The sequence below is a fragment of the Cetorhinus maximus genome, chromosome 15, assembly GCF_964194155.1.
Source record: "Cetorhinus maximus chromosome 15, sCetMax3.hap1.1, whole genome shotgun sequence".
Classification (NCBI taxonomy): Eukaryota; Metazoa; Chordata; class Chondrichthyes; order Lamniformes; family Cetorhinidae; genus Cetorhinus; species Cetorhinus maximus.
The window spans coordinates 20,929,453-20,952,099 of NC_135893.1; the positions used below are offsets into that span (position 1 = coordinate 20,929,453).

The following is a 22,647-nucleotide window of genomic DNA, read 5'->3' on the forward strand; positions in this document are numbered from 1 at the left end:
AAATTGGAAATAAGATTGATGATCAAAAGAGTTCACTAGTTATTTAAATATATGTGGTGGTGGGGTGTGTTACAGGTCACTCAGGGAGCCCAAGTTCCTTTGTCAACATGCACTTTTACATACATTTGTAGCCTTGAACTATAGATAGCGATGATAGAGGCTCCAACTTTCTTTCCATCACACAGCTGACTAGGAATCGCTCCTGCTTTTACTGCTGCTATTGGCTTGTGTTGGAAGGATTTGCAGGTTGATAATCAACCTTCCTTGGCCATCAAGTCCTGGGGTGGGACTTGAACCCGGAGTTTCTGGCTTAGAGGCAGGGACACTACCCACTGTGCCACAAGACTTCCCTTAAATATTTGTAACAATCCTTTAATGAGGGATATCTCAAAATAGATCACATTTTCAAACCAAAGTAATTTAGTCTTACTCCGTACAGCTGATACATATGCCTTTCAGCAACCAGCTTGACATAAGATAAATAGAATCCTAGAATGTTTACAGCACAGAAGGATGCCATTTGGCCTGTTGTGTCCATGCTGGCTCTTTGGAAGAGCAACTCACCAAGTTCCACTCACCCACCTTTTCCCGTAACCCTGCAAATTTTTTAACTTCAGATAATTATCCAATTCTCTTTTCAAAGCCTCAATTGAATCTGCCTCCAGCACACTCTCAGGCAATGCATTCCAGTTCCTAACCACTCATTGCATAAAAATGTTTTTCTTCGTGTCACTCTTGCTTATTTTAATGATGATTTAATTCTTTTAATAATGATAGAACTGCTGTTAAAACTTTTGCTCTCTTCTGCCCCAAATTTACTTGTGCAACATTGGCTTCTGAGTGGACTCTTCCATTTCTAAAACAGTAATGCTCACTATCTGCCTCTACTACACCTGCAGCCCTAGGCAGAACTAACTGACCTGTGTACCTCTGGGCCTCGGTTCACATCTTGCCTTGCTGTGGGAAGTTAACAGAACTGGGACTGGGGACTCTTGCTTTCCAGTGCAAAATAATTGTATTAGGAGTCAGACTATACTAACATCCATAATGCAAATGGAACTGTAGGTCCTTTTATCTCCACTTTTCAACTGAACTCCAGCAAGATGAAGGGCAGGAGGTAACTGCCTGGGGGAGATAATGGATGTTTCTCAGATTGACAAGATGTGCAGCGAGCCCAGGGAATTGCAGTTCAATGTAAATGAATGTGAAGTAATACATTGTGGAAGAAGAAGGGGGTCTGGAAATATATGCTAAATCAGAACTTTTTTATTTGAGTGGAGAAACATCAACCTAAGGGCACAGAAACACATTTTTATGAGCAGGTTTAGGGCAGGAAAAGCCTTTAAAAAGGACAGATCGGCTTCTGAATTTTGAATACAAAGCGAGGATTCTGTACAAGGCATTGATTAAACCACAGCTGCAGTACAATGTGACCATTATAGAAAGGATATCGGAACCATGTAAAGGTGCATCAAAGGATGACACCATGCCAGCAACAGAGTTATCCCAATGCTTTCAAGACCTGGCTAAATGAGAATGCACACTCCTGCCTTGGCTCGCCTCATATAGTGTATCGGCGCGGGCATCTCGTTAATTGGAGAGAGAAGTCCTGCCCCTCACATGTTCATGGGGCTGAATGGTAAAAGATACAACTTTTAAGTTAAATTTCTGGAGATAGTCCACAGCTTGAAGAGAGAGGCCATTGGGCCTGGAAGGCAGAGGCCAGCCATCAGAAGAGGGTGGAGAAAGAGGCCGTGATTGGCAGAGGGGAGGGTCAAAGACTTCTTACAGCACTCGGGGGAGTGGGGTAAGAACTCCTGCTCCTGCGGGCCCACACGGAGGACTGGAAAAGACACTTAACTTGGTGGGTCCAACAGCTTCCGCCTCCCTTCCATGGCCGGGATTCCTGAGCCATGGGAAACCTGGACAGCAACTGTAAAATATATATATCAGACTTTCAACTTCACTGTAGGAGCCTCAGGAGGAGCCCGACCTCTTCACGGCAGGACATTTGAACACCTCGAAAACTGCTACTGGGAAATTGGCAGCAGGTGGATACATGGCAGTTGGGGATGAATTCTCCGTTTTTTTCATTTTTTAAACACTCCTCCTGACCCCCTCATGCCCATCCTGGTGGGGTGGGGGAGTGGTGGTTGGGGTTAATATCAAGGCCTAGCTGTATAATACACTCTTATTGTGCATTTCCCTTATCCATAGGAACAGGTGGAGGCCATTTAGCCCCTCAAGCCTGTTCTGCCATTCAATGAGATCATGGCTGATCTGCAACCTAACTTCACATAGCCGCCCTTGCCCCGTATCCCTTAATACCTTTGGTTGACAAAAATCCATCAATCGCAGATTTAAAATTTAAAATTAGTCTACCGTCAATTGTTGTTTGCGGAATAATCCCATCCCATCATTCTCCGCATCTACTTCATTGAAAGCAGCTCAGGAAAACCGAAAAGGCCCTGATTATCGACACCTGTGTTTGCTGGAAGTCAATGTCCAAATTCTAATAAACAGCAGCTGTGAAACCGGGGGACACATCCCAGAATTCAAGCAAAATACTGAATTCGATTTTTTGCAGAAACTGCTTCGAAATTAGTGCTGAAGCATCTGCGGATGCTTCTGTGAGGCGCCCTGGGGATGTTTTACGAGGTTAAAGGTGCAATATCAATGCAAGTTGTTGTTGCTCAGATCCACAGGCTCTCCCTGTGCCCTCAGGCCCCCCATTTCTGACTGATTTTAGGAATACTCCAGTGAGCCTAACCTCACTTTCCACCCTGCAGTTCTGCCAAGACCCAGGTTCTGTTTCTACAATGATGGTGAAATGATGCCAAAGCCTGGACCTCTCCCTCAGTGTATTTAAATCTCTCAATTGCTGTTACCTGACACATTATTAACGTCCAACTGGTACTTCATGCTGTAAAAGGGGGAAGGTACAAATGCCACTCATTTACTGCTGCTAGATGATAAGCTCGATCCTCAAACTACTGCTTAAAACTGATTAAAAACTCCAGAATGCCATATAATAAAAACAAACTTTCAGGAATTATAAATCAGAAATGCCAATCTTCTGCCTTATACGGCACACCTATGACTCATCCTGAGCAATATTGAATGAGATCTGTTGGTTTGAAATAAAACAAAAGACATGGGAAAATGCACTCATAGATCTGATGAAGGCTCTGGTCCAAAATATTAATCTATCTCTTTCTTACCAAATGCTGATCAACCCGCTGAATATAATCATGTTATTGTGAAATGCAATTTAGAACAATTGTTTGGAACCTTATTTTAATATTAAAAATTTAAATTGCTGAGAAAACAATTGCTGGATGATTTTTTTTTTGAAAAAACATTTTGAGTAAATTTAATTGTTTCATCAACAGATTGAACAGTAAAATGTTGACATGTTAATTTTGTGTTCTTCCATGATAATATTTCCTATGGGACATTTCTATTTTAAACGCTTATATATACAAGGCTGAATTTTCACTCCATAGGCAGACTGCACAGGAGTCGGGACTGTTTCTGGGTCCCGACCCTGTCCCTGGGGGATGCAGTCACTCTTTGGGATTTTTACAGTGGAGCCCCCTTAATTGGCATAGAGAAGGGCTCGCCATCCAATTAAGGGCAGCAAGTGAGCTGCCCCCCTTGTGGAATTGGGCATCGTTGCCAGCCCCAAACCCATCTCGGCAAAAAGGCTGGCGCCAGGCACGGGGTCAGGAAGTCAGCATGTCAACCGGCATCAGCATTTTCAGACCCTGTTTATCTCCGCTCCCAACTTTGGCAGGGCACAAAAACTCAGCCATAGTTTCAATGATAAATATTCATATAAAAACGGAGGTTCCAAATCATGGCACAGGAAGTAAAGTTTGTGGAGAGGAAGTGCCTGGCATGGACAAGACAATACATCAATATATTTGTATATAAACCATGTAATATGCTCACAATCCAATGTTATATAGAGAATAGCGAACAGCTTTTTATAACAGGATTATTAAATATAATGGTTTGCTGAGCTTATTCTGGCACTCGGCAAGAGGTATTTCCAAGTCTATAAGATAAGCCTTATTTAAACAGTTACTGACCAGACATATTTGCAATAATGAGTTTTGAGCTTAACTCATACACTTTAACGTGAATAACAATGGGCTGATCAGCAGACTTTCTGACTGCCTTTCAATTGTAACTTATGCCCTGTACCTGATAAAGACCTTTTTTCAAAAAAATTTTTTGACAGTGTCTTAAAAGCTTTTCGAGTGGCTGATAACTTCAATGCTCGATTCAGGGCTCTATCACGGACGTATGTGTACCGACTTGTGACAGGATGCAGCCACCGTTCTCAGCTTCCAGTATTTGAAAGGAATCTTTGCTGGCCTGTGGCTAATAGGTGAGTGGAAAGATCATTTTGTGTTCTAACAATTCACTTTGACTTCTCAGAACATTGACCTTTCTGTACACTATAAGAACATGTGAAAGGGGGGAATTGTAAAAAGTTGCTCATCAATCCAGCTTCTTCCACATAGGCGTGCAATCTTTCAAACCCAAGCCAGAAAAAGAAGTTGGATGTTGACAAAGAGCCACAGGTTTTGATTATAATATACGAGTATGTTCATCAGTCTTTTTGCTGTAATTGTTAATTTTGGAATCTCTTCAATCGATGCGACTCGTAATAAGTTTGGTTTCCAGATATTTAATGTAAGCCTGGGATGCATTCTGTTATTCCCTCTCACTCTCGTGTTCTTCCTCTCTGCCTGATTTATTATCCACTTTTGGTCCCACTCTCCCATATTCCATTTCTTTCACAATCTCCTTCTATTACCCATATCATTCCTGCTCTTTTTATCTCTTTTATATTCTTTTTCTTTTTGCCACTCTCAGTCCTTTTCTTTCTTCCCCACTTCTCTTACAATATCTCTCATTTATCCTCGTTTTCATTCCAACTCTCCTTCCCTCTTCCCCTTTTCATTCACTTTCTCCCTTATTTCTCTCTTGTCTTTTCATCCCCTCATTCCTCCTCTCTGATTCTATTTTTTTATCTCTTATTTCTCTTTCATCATTCCTTCACTTAATCCCCCTTCTCTCACTCTCCTTTTTGATTTTATCTCCATTTCTCTTTCTTCATTTCCACCCTCGATGCCTAATTGTCCAATTCTGTTTCTCCATTCTCCTTTTTTTCATTCCCTTCTCCCTCATTCCTCCTCTCGATTTCTTCCTCTCTCTCACACACACACAATTGTCGGTAGCACCTTTGTCTCTTAAACCCGAGTAGGTCTCCATTCCACTACTCACTGTATGGCTTCGCTCCTCCAGAGATCGGAAGCACTGAAGGATCTTTGTTGTAGTAATGATGTCATTTCCCATTTACCGCTTCCCAGGCTTTCATCAGAAGATTGATGTTGTCTTTTTATGGCTTTACCTACCCGCCCTATCAGGGAATTATATATTTGAAACCTTGAGTCTCTTGCTCATCTAACTGTCCATCCATTCCTCTTACCTCTATCTTCTTGAAGTCTTTTACAGTGTTCTTTGCTGTTCCAGAGGAGAGAAAAGGGTAAAACAGGCACCAGATAACTCTAGAGCAGTCAGCCTAACATCATGTCAGCCATGGCTCAGTTAGTAGCACTCTCAGCTCTGAGTCACAAAGTTCTGCGTTCACTCCAAAGACTTGAGTGCAGAAATCTAGATTGCCTCCAGTGTAGCATTGAGGGAATGCTGCACTGTTGAAGCTACCACCTTTCAGATGAGATATTCCACCGAGGCACTGTCTGCTCCCTCAGGTGGACATAAAAGATCCCATGGCACTATTTTGAAGAAGAAAAGGGGAGTTATCTCCGGTGTCCTGGCCAGTATTTATCCCTCAATCACTATCACAAAAATAGATTATCTCATCATTTTCTCTTTGCTGTTTGTGGGAGCTTGCTCTGCACAAATAGATTACTGCATTTCCTACGTTACAACAGTGACTACAATTCAAAAATACTTCATTGGCAGTAAAGCATTTTGAGACGTCTGATGGTTGTGAAAAGGATTATATAAATGCAAGTCTTATTTCTTTTTAGACTGGGCAAGATTCTACAGGTCAGAGAACAGCATAAATTAATACTCATTTCAAAACAAATTAGGACAGCAAGTTAAGTTCTTAAAAAGCAAGTAGTGACTGACACATTTAATTGAGTTGTTTGAGGAAATAATAGAGCATATTGATAATGGGAATGCATTGGACGATGTGTATATAGGTTTTCAAAAGTTGTTCGCATAAGATGTCCATTGGATAACATTAAGTCACATGGCATTTATTACAAGGTGTGTTACAGCATGAATAGCAGGGTGCATAAAGGACAGAAAACAGAGAGCAATGGCTAAAGAGTGTTTTTTGGATTAAGGTATGCAACAGTGGTGTAGCCGACGGATCATTGTTGGGATTGCCACACTTCTCATCATACATAAATGCTCTAGACTTCAGCACACTTTCTAAATTTACAACAGATACAAAAATATGGTTCCCTGTGAAGAGGACAGTAAGTGACTTCAGGAGGAAATAGGCTAGTAGTTTGGGCAGATAGATATTAAATAGAATTTAATGCAAGATGTTTCATTTTGGGAGGAAGAATAAGGAAAGAAATTGCACATTAAATGCAAAATCTTTAGAAGAAGTAAGAAGACTTATGGGGCTCAGACACATACATCTTTAAGTTGATAAATCTGTTTTAAAAATAAAACACACGGAATCCTAGGTTTTCTTAGAAAGGTTATAGGCAAAAGCTAAAGGGTAATACTGGATCTGTACACTCAGAGGGTGGTGAATCTTTGGACTACTCTACCCCAGAGGGCTGTGGAAGCTCAATCATTGAATATGTTCAAGACAGAAATCAATAGATTTCTGGAGACTAATGACATCAAGGGACATGGAGATAGTGCAGGAAAGTGGTATTAAGGTAGATGATCAGCCATGATCTAATTGAATGGCGGTGCAGGCTTGATGGGCCGAATGGCCTACTCCTGCACCTATGTTCCTACAAATCACTGACTAGGCCACAGTTAAAATAGTGCTCAATTACAAACAGCCCTTGTTTTTGGGAACATTGGTTTCACCCATGGTGAATATTTGAATGACATTCAATAAAACAGGATTCCTTTTCTGATTGGCCACCATCCATGTTGAGGCACTGACCCCTCCCTGAATGCTGACTGACCTGGCTGCAAAGTTCCAGCATTTTTCTGTTTTTGTTTCAGAATTCCAGAGTCAGCAATGCTTATGTCTGGGATCATTCTCATCATTTACTTCAGCAGCGTTGCCTTGGAATAAAACAGCACTGATTGAGTGTGTGTGTGTGTGTGTGTGTGTGTTATATTTCAGATAGAACCGTGTGAGTTTGTAAAAATAATGTTTCAATTTATTCAAACAGTAGATGTTGATTAGATTACCAGATTCCCAGGGAGCTGACAGTGCAAAGGTGACGGAATTAACGGCAATTATATCATTTTAACTCCTTTGTGATATCATCTCTCACACACTTATATGTTCAGCAATTAATCTTCCTCTGCTTATACCATCTGTGTAACTATATAAACATAACATTCAAAACAAATTGAATAGAATTAAACACGATGATAAAATTCAATCACAATTCTCTGCAGCAGTTTGAATGTTGAGCACTCCTCCTTTAAGAGAGAATACACTTTGCCGTAATTAGAATGCATCAAGCAGTAAAGGGGGAACGTATTTTTATCCTGTTAAGAGATAGAAACCTACACTTGGCTGATAATTGTTTTTACTATTTTTCTTGTAAGGCAGATAATGTCAAGCAGACCTGGTCACCATAATGCCAGTCAATCGTGCCAAAGGAAATATTTTTTTAAAACTGATGGTTGCCTAGCACATTCCAGTGATTGAGGTTGTGGGCCTCACATTTGTGCACCAGCTTTATTTCTAGCAGTCGCTGTTAATTGTACATTAATTGGGTGTTTAATTGTATTCAGGTGGTGGGATTAACTGGGGATTCACCTGTGCTCATATACTTGTCCTGAAAAGTGAACTAATTAGAAATAAGACATTTTAAATATATGAGCACATTTGAAATGGTGCCATCCCCAGGTTGCCATGCAAACAGCTTTACTGCATTTCCTGAAAAAATTGATTTTTGTTTTGTTGGCAAAATTCAATTTCAAACATCAAAATTACGAAAGAGAGATGTGTATATATATAGGATCGAGCTGAAACTGTGCTCTTGGACTGGAGGCATACGATATGCCATGTATGTCTCTGTAATTCTCTAAAGACTAGGCTCCAGTTCTATGCTTCACTGCCAGGCTATCTAATTTGTGAAAGTCAATGTGAGTAGCAACACTAGCACTTTGTGGGGTAGAAACTGGGGGGCCCTGTCCCTGTTTCTTGGGTGTAAAACTGGCGCAAAGCATACCAATTTAGCAGTGGGTCTGCCTGTGCCCAATTGACGCTGGCGATAGTCCCCACTGCTATATTCGTGGGGTCTTTTTTCTTTAGGATGTAGGTAAATTAGGGGCCTTAATCCTATTAAAGGACTCATTTTCAATACTTGTCAGTAATTAGGAGCAGGCGAATAAGTGTATTTTTTAATAAATTTACATGGCCTCTGAAACCAGAATTATCAGGAGTCATCCTCTGACTCCACAAAAATCATATTGGGCACCCTCCATAATCCACTCCAAAACCACTCTCCCCTCCCAGCATTTACCTGAGGGCTGGTAATGTAGACATTGAGGTCCTCATTCCCACTTAGTGAATTTCCATCAAACCTTGAGCCTCTTGGTTTGAGTGGCCAATGAAATCTGCTCCAGGTTTATTTCTAAGTCAGTGTGTTTCTAGACTTTTCTATCAGACTAAAGGCTTCTTTCAGGCACTGAGCTCCCTGTGAAATTTAAATTGAAATCTCTACAACATCTGACAGCACTTCCACATCTGCTAACCATACTAATTTTTTATTTATTATTAGAGTGCAATAGATGTCTATTAGAATTATATCAAGCCTTTTCATTCTGGAATGTTCCCACTCTTTTCTTTCCAATGTTCACTCCCACCCTCTCCCCTACTCCCAGATGTTGACTCCTGCTGGGGAGTTGCTCCTCAGGCTCAGTTGTTTCCAGCTTGTCACCCAGATGTCTTTCATTGATGTGTAAGAGTTTGAGGTGAACGTCAGCAAACTGATGCCCGGGAGCAACACACAACAATCCAAACCATCCTCCCATGGAGCACATAATGCAAACACTGCAGCCACTGAGCACTATCATGATAACTGCTGCAACACTGAGCAGCACTATAGTAACACGTGATATCATTAAGTGCTTGTATATACACAGAGATTGTACCAGAGAGTAGCATTCTTGGGCACCAGAATACCAGTACTGACCTTGAAGACCAGCGTTCTAACACTCACTGACCCTGAAGACCAGCTTTCTAACACTCACTGACACTGAACACCAGCATTCTAACACTACTAACACTGAGCACCAGCGTTCTAAAACTCACTAACACAGAACACCAGCGTTCTAACACTCACTAACACTGAACACCAGCGTTCTAACACTCACTGACACTGAACACCAGCGTTCTAACACTCACTGACACTGAACACCAGCATTCTAACACTACTAACACTGAGCACCAGCGTTCTAAAACTCACTAACACAGAACACCAGTGTTCTAACACTCATTGACACTGAACACCAACGTTTTAACACTCACTAACTCTGAACAGCAGTGTTCTAACACTCACTGACATTGAACACCAGTGTTCTAACATTCACTAACACTGAGCACCAGCGTTCTAAAACTCACTAACACTGAACACCAGCGTTCTAAAACTCACTAACACTGAAGACCAGCGTTCTAACACTCACTGACCCTGAGCACCAGCGTTCTGACACTTGCTAACACTGCACACCAGTATTCTAACATTCACTAACACAGAACACCAGCGTTCTAAAACTCACTAACACAGAACACCAGTGTTCTAAAACTCACTAACACTAAGCACCAGCGTTCTAAAACTCACTAACACAGAACACCAGTGTTCTAACACTCATTGACACTGAACACCAACGTTTTAACACTCACTAACTCTGAACAGCAGTGTTCTAACACTCACTGACATTGAACACCAGTGTTCTAACATTCACTAACACTGAGCACCAGCGTTCTAAAACTCACTAACACTGAACACCAGCGTTCTAACACTCACTAACACTGAGCACCAGCGTTCTAAAACTCACTAACACTGAACACCAGCGTTCTAACACTCACTAACACTGAGCACCAGCGTTCTAACACTCTCTGACACTGAACACCAATGTTCTAACACTCACTGACACTGAACACCAGTGTTCTAATGCCCACTAACACTGAACACCAGCGTTCTAACACTCCCTAACACTGAACACCAGTGTTCTAACACTCTCTAACACTGAACACCAGTGTTCTAATGCCCACTAACACTGAACACCAGCATTCTAACACTCCCTAACACTGAACACCAGTGTTCTAACACTCTCTAACACTGAACACCAGTGTTCTAACACTCACTGACACTGAACACCAATGCTCTAACACTCACTGACACTGAACACCAGTGCTCTAACACTCACTGACACTGAACACCAGTGTTCTAACACTACTAACATTGAACACCAGTGTTCTAACACTACTAACATTGAACACCAGCCTTCTAACACTCACTGACACTGAGCACCAGTGTTCTAACACTTCCTAACACTGAACACCAGTGCTCTAACTTTCTATGACACTGAACACCAGCCTTCTAACATTCACTGACACTGAACACCAGTGTTCTAGCACTACTAACACTGAACACCAGTGCTCTAACATCCTATGACACTGAACACCACTGTACTAACACTGAACACCAGCGTTCTAACACTCACTGACACTGAACACAAGTATTCTAACACTACTAACACTGAACACCAGCGTTCTAAAACTCATTGACACTGAACACCAGTGTTCTAACATTACTAACACTGGACACCAGTGCTCTAACTCTCACTGACGCTGAACGCCAGTGTTCTAACACTCCCTAACACTGAACACCAGCGTTCTAACATTCTATGACACTGAACCCCACTGTTCTAACATTCACTGACCCTGAACTCCAGCATTTTTCTAACACTCACTGACATTGAACACCAGCGTTCTAACACTCACTGACACAGAACACCAGCGTTCTAACACTACTAACACTGAACACCAGTGCTCTAACACTCACTGACACTGAACACTAGTGTTCTAACACTACTAACACTGAACACCAGCGTTTTAACACTCATTGACCCTGAACACCAGCATTCTAACACTGACTGACACTGAACACTAGTGCTCGAACACTACTAAAACTGCACACCAGCATTCTAACTCTCATTGACCCTGAACACCAGCATTCTAACACTCACTGACACTGAACACCAGCGTTCTAACACTGACTGACACTGAACACCAGCGTTCTAACACTCACTGACACAGAACACCAGTGTTCTAACACTTACTAACACTGAACACCAGTGTTCTAACTCTCATTGACCCTGAACACCAGCATTCTAATGCTCACTGACACTGAACACCAGCGTTCTAACACTGACTGATGCTGAACACCAGTGTTCTAACACTCACTGACACTGAACACCAGTTCTCTAACACTTACTGACACTGAGCACCAGTGTTCTAACACTCCCTAACACTGAACACCAGTGCTCTAACTTTCTATGACACTGAACACCAGCCTTCTAACATTCACTGACACTGAACACCAGTGTTCTAACACTACTAACACTGAACACCAGTGCTCTAACATCCTATGACACTGAACACCACTGTACTAACACTCACTAACACTGAACACCAGCGTTCTAACACTCACTGACACTGAACACCAGCATTCTAACACTACTAACACTGAACACCAGCGTTCTAACACTACTAACATTGAACACCAGTGTTCTAACATTTTATGACACTGAACACCACTGATCTAACATTCTATGACACTGAACTCCAGCATTTTTCTAACACTCACTAACACAGTACACCAGCATTCTAACACTCACTGACACTGAACACCAGCATTCTAACACTCACTGACACTGAACACCAGCGTTCTAACACTCACTGACACTGAACACCAGCATTCTAACACTACTAACACTGAACACCAGCGTTCCAACACGCACTAACACTGAACACCTGTGCTCTAACACTACTAACACTGAACACCAACGTTCTAACACTCACTGACCTGACACACCATTAATACCTGAATAGCAAGGATATACTTGCCACAGTCGGAGTGAGCGAAGGTTTACCAGAATGATTCCTGGGATGGCAGGATTGTCGTATCAGGGGTGATTGGGCCGACTAGGCCTGTATTCACTGCAGCTTAAAAGAGTGATGCGAGACCTCATTGAAACATATACAGTTTTGACAGGGATGGGCAGACTGGATGCAGGGACGATATTTCCTCTGACTGGGGAGACTAGAACAAGGTGTGTCACAGTCTCAGTATAGGGGGTAGACCATTTAGGACTGAGGTGAGGAGAAACGTCTTCACTCAGAGTGTGGTGAACCTATGGAATTTTCTACTACAGAAGGCTGTGGAGGCCAAGTCATTGAATATATTTAAGAAGGAAATATATTTCTGGACTCTAAAGGCATCAAGAGGTATGGGGAGAGCTCAAGAGTACGGCGTTGAGGTAGAGGATCAGCCATAATCATATTGATTGGCGTAGCAATTTCGAAGGGCTAAATGACCTACTCCTGCTCCTATTTTCCATGTTTCTATGTTATAACACTCACTCACCCTGAACACAAATGTTCTAACACTCACTGACCCTGAACACCAGTGTTTTAATATGCAAAATGTTCTCATATTGTGGTTTACATCTTGCGGTCGTTATCAGCAATACCCTCTGACTCATTCATTCTCACTCACTTCCATTTAACTGTGTCTTGTGCTGAATCCCATAATCTTGTAAGTGCATCACATGCACTAACATCTGCAATAAGCCATTTCAGGCATGACCTAAATACAGTCGATCTGGTACCAGAAATGGCCTGTGTTTTGAAAAGTAATGACCTAAGAACAGGGTACAATTTCACAATTTGCAGGTGATGCAAAACTTTGAAGTGTTGTGAACAGTGAGGAGAATAGTGTAGAACTTGAAAAGGCCATAGACAGGTTGGTGGAATGGGTGGATGAAATTTAATGCAGAAAAATGCAAAGTGATTTATTTTGGTAGGAAGAACATGGAGAGAGAATATAAAATAAAAGGTGCAATTCTATAGTGGGTACAGGAGTAGAGGCATCTGGATGAATATGTGCATAAGTCATTGACGGTGGCAGGACAGGCTGAGAGTGCGGTTAATAAAACATACAGCTTTATTGATAGGGGAATAGAGTACAAGAGCAAGGAAGTTATGAGAAGTTTGTACAGAACACTGGTTTGGTTTCAACTTGAGTATTATGTCCAGTTCTGGACTCCACACTTTAGGAATGATATGAAGGCATTAGAGTGCATAAAAGATTCACAAAAATGGTTCCAGGGATGAGGAACTTCAGCTACATAGATACATTGGAGAAGCTGGGAATGTTTCCCTGGAGAAGAGAAGGTTGAGAGAAGAATTGATAGAGGTATTCAAAATCATGAGGGGTCTGGACAGAGTAGTTGGGGAGAAACTGCTCCCTTTGATAGAAGGATTGAGAATGAGAGGGCACAGATTTAAGGTAATTGGCAAAAGAGCAATGGAGACATGAGAAACTTTTTTACCCAGCATGTGGTTAGGATCTGGAATGCACTGCCTGAGAGTGTGATGGAGGCAGGTTCAATTGAGGCATTCAGCAGGAAATTGGATTATCAGCTGAAGAGGAAGGGTTATGGGGAAAAGACTAAGGAGTGACATTTGGTAAATAGCTCCTTTGGAAAGCTGATGCAAACATGATGGGCTGAATGGCCTCCTCTGTGCTGTAGCCATTCTGTGTTTGGGTATTCAGCTCCAAGGAAGTAAAATGTAAAAAAAACTAACATATTTCTGCAATCAAAATATGTATTTTGAACTAATTACATTTATGATCACTAGGTTAAAAATACTTCCTTGTGCAGAACTAAAACTCACTGTCAGAATTTGGCCAGGCATATTTACCTTGAAGTTCAAGCTGTACTAATCATAGAGAGTCATTATGACTCCCATTTGGACCTTCAATTCCATTTAGGAATGGGAAAACACCAGGATTCAGGAGCAACAGTCATGTGAACAAATGTACTTGGCATTCCCCTGTTGCCTCAGTTGTTTTATGTGCCCTGATGGGACTATCCAGCTCAAAATCAGCCCCCTGTTTGTGTACTGAATAAGCTGAGCTCAGTGAGTGTGGCCACTGCTTACAATTGGCCACTGGCCCAGGGAGGGGGCAATTCAGCTAGGGCTGTCAATCTTCCATTGCCCCCCGCTGGAAAGTGCACATGTACAGTCGTTAGATGAAGACAGGATGGGGCTTGACTTTAACTCCCCCATGATTTAGTAGAATGGACCTGTACTCTCTGGAATGTAGAGAATGAGGGGTGATCTCATTGAAACATTTAAAATCCCGAGAGGGCTTGATGGGGCAGATGCAGAGAGGCTGTTTCCCAGCCAAAGAGACTGAGATGAGGGGAAATTTCTCCACTGAAAGGGTTGGGAATCTTTGGAAATCTCTCCCCAGAGTGGCTGTGGCTGCTGTCATTGAAGGTATTCCGGACAGATCAATAGATTTTCGGACTCTAAGGGAATCAAGGGATATGGAGATAGAGCCAGAAAGTGGAGTTGAAGTAGAAGATACATCATGATCTTAGTGAATAATAGAGGAGGCTCGAGAGGCCATTACACCTACTGCAGCTCCTATTATGTTCTTATGTTCTTATCACACTTGCTGTGTGACTGCAAACATTATGAAGGGATAAAAGCAAAAAACTGCGGATGCTGGAATTCCAAAACAAAAACAAAAATGGAAAAACTCAGCAGGTCTGGCAGCATCTGCGGAGAGGAACACAGTTAACGTTTCGAGTCCGAATGACCCTTCTACAGAAATAAGTAAAAATAGAATAGAGGTGAAATATAAGCTAGTTTAAGGGGGGGTGGGAGGAAGACAGCTTCCAACCTGATAGTCTCCCAACCTCGGACGGCCCGCTTCTACCTCCTACCCAAAATCCACAAACAGGACTGTCCCGGCAGACCGATCGTGTCAGCCTGTTCCTGCCCCACGGAACTAATTTCTTGCTATCTTGACTCCATTCTCTCTCCCCTTGTCCAGCCCCTTCCCACCTACATCCGTGATTCCTCTGACACCCAACATCATATCAAAAATTTCCAGTCCCCTGGCCCCAACCGCCTCCTCTTCACCATGGACGTCCAATCCCTCTACACCTCCATCCCCCACCAGGATGGTCTGATGGCTCTCCGCTTCTTCCTCGAACAGAGGCCCGAACAATCCCCATCCACCACTATTCTCCTCCGTCTGGCTGAACTTGTTCTCACACTGAACAATTTCTCCTTAAACTCCTCTCACTTCCTCCAAATAAAAGGTGTGGCTATGGGTACCCACATGGGCCCCAGCTATGCCTGTCTCTTTATGGGGTATGTGGAACATTCCTTGTTCCAGTCCTACTCCGGCCCCCTCCCACAACTCTTTCTCCGGTACATCGATGATTACTTCGGTGCTGCGTCATACTCTCGTCTGGACCTGGAAAAATTTATTAATTTTGCTTCCAATATCCACCCCTCCATCATTTTCACATGGTCCATCTCTGACACTTCCCTTCCCTTCCTTGACCTCTCTGTCTCAATTTCTGGTGACAGACTGTCCACCAATATCCATTACAAGCCTACCGACTCCCACAGCTACCTTGACTACAGCTCCTCACACCCCGCTTCCTGTAAGGACTCCATCCCATTCTCTCAGTTCCTTCACCCCCGTCGCATCTGTTCTGATGATGCCACTTTCAAAAACAGTTCCTCTGACATGTCCTCCTTCTTCCTTAACCGAGGTTTTCCACCCACGGTGGTTGACAGGGCCCTTAACCGTGTCCGGCCCATCTCCCACGCATCCGCCCTCACACCTTCCTCTCCCTCCCAGAAACATGATAGGGTCCCCCTTGTCCTCACTTATCACCCCACCAGCCTCCGCATTCAAAGGATCATCCTCCTCCATTTCCGCCAACTCCAGCATGATGCCATCACCAAACACATCTTCCCTTCAACCCCCACTGGCGGCATTCCGCAAGATTTGTTCCCTCTGGGACACCCTGGTCCACTCCTCCGTCACCCCCTACACCTCAACCCCCTCCCACGGCACCTTCCCATGCAACTGCATAAGGTGCAACACCTGCCCCTTTACTTCCCCTCTCCTCACCGTCCAAGGGCCCAAAAACTCCTTTCAAGTGAAGCAGCATTTCACTTGCACTTCCCTCAATTTAGTCTACTGCATTCGTTGCTCCCAATGTGGTTTCCTCTACATTGGAGAGACCAAACGCAGACTGGGTGACCGCTTTGCAGAACACCTTCGGTCTGTCTGCAAGCATTACCCAGACCTCCCTGTCGCTTGCCATTTCAACACTCCACCCTGCTCTCATGCCCACATGTCCGTCCTTGGCTTGCTGCATTGTTCCAGTGAAGCTCAACGCAAACTGGAGGAACAGCACCTCATCTTCCGACTAGGCACTTTACAGCCTTCCGGACTGAACATTGAGTTCAACAATTTTAGATCATGAACTCTCTCCTCCATCCCCACCCCCTTTCTGATTGCCCCCCCTTTTTTTTCCAATAATTTATATAGATTTTTCTTTTCCCACCTACTTCCATTATTTTTAAATGTATTTCCATCCATTGCTTTATCTCTACCTTTTAGCCTTTTTTGATTCCTTCCCCCCACCCTACCCCCGCTAGGGCTATCTGTACCTTGCTCGTCCTGCTTTCTACCCTTAATTAGCACATTCCTCAGATAATATCACCACCTTCAAGACCTCTTTGTCCTTTTGTCTGTGACATCTTTTGGTTATCTCCACCTATCACTGGCCCTCTATCCAGCTCTACTTGTCCCACCCCCCCTTAAACTAGCTTATATTTCACCTCTATTCTATTTTTACTTATTTCTGTTGAAGGGTCATACGGACTCGAAACGTTAACTGTGCTCCTCTCCACAGATGCTGCCAGACCTGCTGAGTTTTTCCAGGTATTTTTGTTTTTATTATGAATGGATACTTGGGGGAAGTACTGGATGCAGTGAGTTCGAGTAGAACGATATCCCAATCATGTGTCTCTGATACTAGTAGGGGGGCAAAAACTAGGCGGTGGGGGTGGCCAGGGCAGGGGCTTGGAATTAGGGTGTTGTAGAGAATGAATGCTTCTTGCTTACAAAATGATCTGTTTGGTCTTTGCAGAAAAGTACTATGCATGCCTGTGAAAAGTGTTAATGGCTGTGCCTAGTACGTTAAGAATGCAATTGCCTTACTAAGTGTTTGATGTAGACCGCACTTTCATCAAGTGCATAAACCGTAAGGGAAAACAGGCACCTGTCGAAGTCAAACTGAGATTGTGTTGAGACAGTGTTTGAATTTCCAAAGGACTCGGGCTGATGTCACCTGAATGCATAATTTTTGCACTGTCCTGCTTACATTTTCAGTGACCACTTCTTCCATTCTCAAATAGACCTTTAAATGCCGACGTCATGAAAGAGGCAGCCCAGATCCTGTTGGGCACGCATGACTTCAGTACCTTCCGCTCCTTGAACTCTGAGACTCCCTTCAAGTCACCACTGAAAACTCTGCTCCAGGTGGACATAATGCCAGGTTTTAGCATCTCTTTGCAGCAAAACTTCCACAGGTAGGAGAAAACTCTGGAAATAAGTACCATGACTCTGCACTCCCTCCCTGCTATTTGTTTGTGACTAAGCGTTACCTTGCTTTATTTCTTCCCCTGCCCCACTAACCACAGCTTACCTATCTGAGCTCTCGACAGGCGATCACTCAGGTTTTTGGCCTTCTCCTACCTTCAGTGCCTTCCCAGCCAGCTGCCCTGAGCCACGTGTTGCCAAGGCCCTGTCCTCCCCCCTTCCCTCACCAGAGAAAAAGTGGCGAGGCCTCAATGAGTGCCACTTCACAGTCACTCAGCTGGAACTCCATGAAGCAGGTGTATTTGATGCTAAGCTGTGAGATTCCCCCAAGAAGGCAGCCTGAGGTTGTCCTCCAAATGAAACACCCCAGCAGCATAAACTGATGAGAGCTTGAAGTTCAGAAAGGAGCAGGGAATGAGCAAATCTTGGCTACAAGTACGCTAGAGTGAGCAGGAAGTGAGGAGCAATTCAGTCTAACTAAAGCCTTGATATTACAGATTGGTTCAGCGTGTTCATTATGGAAAGGCTGCAGGGTATCCTTGCAACAGATGGTGCTGAGAAATCAGTGGAACATGCCCACTTATTTTGCTCCTGACTGTCAATGGTACCTAAAGTCCCATTCTAGCTTTCACATTATGGCCAAAGCTTTCACTTGATCAGAAGCAAACTTGCACACAACTCTTCATAGAAAAATAAAATACTGCAGACACTGAAAAGCTGAAATAAAAACAGAAAATGCTGGAAATGCTCAGAACGTCTGGCGGCACCCGTGGCAAGAGGAACAGAGTTAACGTTTCAGGTCTGTGACTTCTTCATTTGAATTGATACTGAACTGACCTGAAGCTTTCTCTTGGTTCCCTCCGCTGTCAGACCCATTGGGTATTTCCAGTATTTTCTGTTTTTATTCCTGCATTCTTTCTTTTTTTTAAATTAAAATTACTCTGGAAGGTAAAGCACCGCAGCTGTTCATATATTGGCAATAACTTGCATTTCTCTAGCACCTATCAGTAGCAAAGTGTAAGGCAAGTCAGGAAGCAAGTGGATGCTGACCCAAATTATGAAGTGCACCAAAAGCTTGGTCAAAGAGGTGGCTTTGATGGAAAGCTTAAAGGAAATGATGGAGTGGAAGGATCTTGGGGAAAGAGTCCCAGACGTGTGCCAAGGTGATTAAAGACAGGACACCCAGAGGTGGGGTAATGGGAGGGGTGATGCATTAGAGGCCAGAGTCCGAGGAGCAGAGTTCGGGGAGACTGTAGTGCTGGAGGAGGTTATCATGATAGAGAGAGGCGAGGCTGTGATAGGCTTTTAAAAATCCTGTCCTAGATGAGATTTTTACATTTGAGGCAAAGAGGGAGCTAATGTATGCCAGCAAGGTCAGGGCTGATTGGTCAGCAAGGTTAGGCCTGACTGGCCAGCAAGGTCAGGGCTGGTCGGTCAGCAGAGCTTGGCATAGGATGAGAGCAACAGGGTTTTAGGTGAGGGTAGGAGGCCAACCAGATGTGTTATTTCTGTTGTGTGTGTTAACAATATTTCATGTGTAGAGCAACATCGAGAGTATTTTCATGATGATCTATAATTTAGACTGGAGAGAGAACAGTAAACACCAGAGGAATTTTAGTTATGTTTTATGGACCGCTACAGCCATGTGTAACATCTTATAACTGTCTGCAATCTCTGGCATGTTGTGCTAGATATTCTTTAATCTTTAAGGTATGTTTAGTGGTATTATCCAAAAAAGTCGGGACTGTCATTGAATAATAACAGTGGGAGCTGACTAGAGTGAGCATTTATTTTAAACTGCATGTTCTCCTTATTCTACCTCCTATTTATGGTACATTTTAATCTCAGCACTGTTTCTCCATTTCCAAGATGGATATATGTAATCAAACAAACTAGATTCTGGAACCAAGTATGCTACAAATTTGGTTCCAGCATGAATGAATCACAATTCTGATTTGGCAGCTAAGTACTTTTCTTCCAGCCCTTCCTTTATTGCAACGGTTGGAGCTGAACACTCGAACATGTCTTGAAGCGTCACTTGGCGCGTGCATCGATGATAAATTTGAAGGATTTTTCCACCATCAATCATTATAGTACTGTCTAGTTTACTGTGTTTCACAAGCAAATGGACAAGGACGGAAAGATTTGCCTGACTCTCCTTAGTGAGTTCTGCTTGGTACCAAAGAGGAACTCTGCTTCTGACAGTCATATTTGATGATTTGGGGTCAGTATAGCCATGCTGGTTCCTGAAAGCTAGTAAGAATTCCAGATAAAGCCAAAGTTAACTTCACAACTGTGGTTTTCCACCTCAGATAAGCACCCACCATCAGTAAAAAGAATTTGTGTATTGCTGAAAAAAGACATTTTGTCAAAGTATTGTGTGTACTGGAAGCTACATATATTAATACACAGGGCCCTGTTCTTCGCAGACACATTGCACCTGTTTCAGCTAGACAAGGTAAGTGATAACCATTTGCTGGTTCATTCTTCAGGGCAATGCCTTGACCAATTAGAGTCAAGCTGCCTGCTTTAAATTTCAAACAATGCTCGGCAGCTGACTGTCAGTCACCATTAGCTGGTGCATTCTCCGTGGCAATGCCTTTACCAATCAGGGTCCACCGGCCAACCAATCAGCACTCTTCTCTGATAGTATAATTTGTTGCTTCCCCTGACACTGGTATTCTTGCGATTGTCTGATGAGTGCAAGATGAAAAGCTTCAACAAAATGTCTTTATTCAGCAATACTCAAGTTCAGTATATCAAACGAATATTAGTAACATGATTGGTTGAATGTTGTTAAACACGAAAACTCCTGTGGGATAAGCCAGAGCAATAAGCTGTTTCTTTTTCTGAGTTAATGTACTGCATCTCCTCAAATTGTTCAGTCGATGGCTCATTTAAATATAAACTTGGATTAAGCAATGCAGATTACATACTGATTCACATCGCAGTTTGCAAATTTCGTGGCCATTTAGCTGTAAGTCACAAAGTTCAGTCAGCATTCTCACATCCAGTGTGCATTGAGGAATTGGTGAGACCCCAGTGTTGTCATGAATATTTCATGCATCTCCCCCTTGGAAAATAAGTCAATAGGCAACACCTTGTTTTGTAAACATTATTATTGCAAGTTTAAAGACATGCTAGAAATATTATGTGGGGTGCAACAGTGCTAGTCATTCCAGAAGTATCTTAAATTTAGGAGCGTACTGGTACATCCCAGTATCTAACCACATTATAACCTAACCCAAGGGTGCAAGATTAATATTCTCCTGAAATCTGAAGTGGATATTTGTATCTTTCTCCATGTGCTTCAATCTCTTCAAAGATAGACCAAGACAGTACTTGAACTGTAGATGAGGCCACATACAAATTCATAGGTTTAATCCGTTGATGTTTAGAAGAGTAAGAGGTGACTTGATTGAAACATATAAGATCCTGAGGGGCCTTGACAGGGTGGATGTGGAGAGGGTGTTCCCTTTTGCGGAAGAATCTAGAACTAGGCATCACTGTTTAAAAATAAGGGGTCGCCCATTTAAAACAAGAGATGAGGTGAAATTTTTTCACTCAAAGGATCGTGAGTCTTTGGAACTCTTCCTTAAAAGATGGCGGAAGCAGAGTCTTTGAATATTTTTAATGCAGAGGTGGATAGATTCTTGGTAAGCAAGGGAGTGATAGGTTATCGGTAGATGGGATGCAAATTTCAGATCAACCATGATCTTATTAAATAGCAGAGCAGGCTTGAGGGGCTGAATGGCCTACTGCTCCTTGTTCATATGTATGTTTGTATGCATGTATGTAGGTTACTTTGTTGCACAGTGAGTGAACATGCACAGCAACATTAAGATCAAATGTACCTTTCTCGATTAGCATAACTCGTCTGCATGTCGTAATACAAAATAATGAACTTGTCACACGTCCTCACATCAGTGGGTCTATTTAATTGGCTTAAACAAAATAACTCCTCGCTAATCTCCTGCTCTTTTCTTCTGAACATGGTCAAAACTTGTTCACACAGCTTTCTGTTTGAAAGAATGTCTGACTTTGCAGCGCTTTGGTGGAACTGTCAAGTGTGTATTTTTAATCTGCCTCTGTTTGTAGCCAAAAAATGAACCATAGACTTCCCAACACAGTGGGCGTGGGGTGTTTACCAATTGTTGAAACAGATTAATCAATTCTTTATTATTTGCATTCTGTGAGGAAACAACATCAAAACTTAACTCATTTACATTTTAACCACATCATTTCACTACCATTTTGTAATTTGTATAATGGCACATTACTTTAAAACATAGTCAAAAGACATTCCAAAACCAATTAAAATAACCCCACTCCAATCCAGTTTACTGGCTCTCCCATTTTATGTTTCTTGTAAAGCGGAAATTAAATTATATGGGGTGTTACGGACAGGAGGGGGTTTAATATAAAACAGCTCTGATTTCTTCTCTCACCACCCATCCATAAACAGAAAGGTATTTTTTATTTTTGATTTCCCCCTTTATAAGTGGCAGTATATTTTTTGCCAACCCTTCAATTCTGGAGTGATCCAATCCTTTATCAATAACTCCACAGCAAGTTCGAGATAGGGTAAAATCAGAGGGTTAGTTTATTCTACACACATTCAAAACGTGGGGAAGGGTTGTTGCTAAGTAAGCCCAGTACATTCACACAATAAAAGAGGAATAAGGGAAAGAAAGAAGTACAGGGCAAAGGCCACACAAAAAAATATAAAGTTATT

The 22,647-nt window shown here is 42.6% G+C and overlaps 1 protein-coding gene across 2 annotated transcripts in view; it reads left to right on the top strand.

Annotated features, from left to right (window-relative positions):
• The window catches only part of pusl1 (pseudouridine synthase like 1), a 90,334-nt gene that overhangs the window by 24,677 nt on the left and 43,010 nt on the right, over positions 1 to 22,647 (top strand). For both annotated transcript variants that reach the window (XM_078558002.1, XM_078558001.1), the window contains exons 4-5: positions 4,247 to 4,396; positions 17,729 to 17,902. In XM_078558002.1, the coding sequence (XP_078414128.1) occupies positions 4,247 to 4,396; positions 17,729 to 17,902 (324 nt within the window). The remainder of the gene's footprint in view (positions 1 to 4,246; positions 4,397 to 17,728; positions 17,903 to 22,647) is intronic.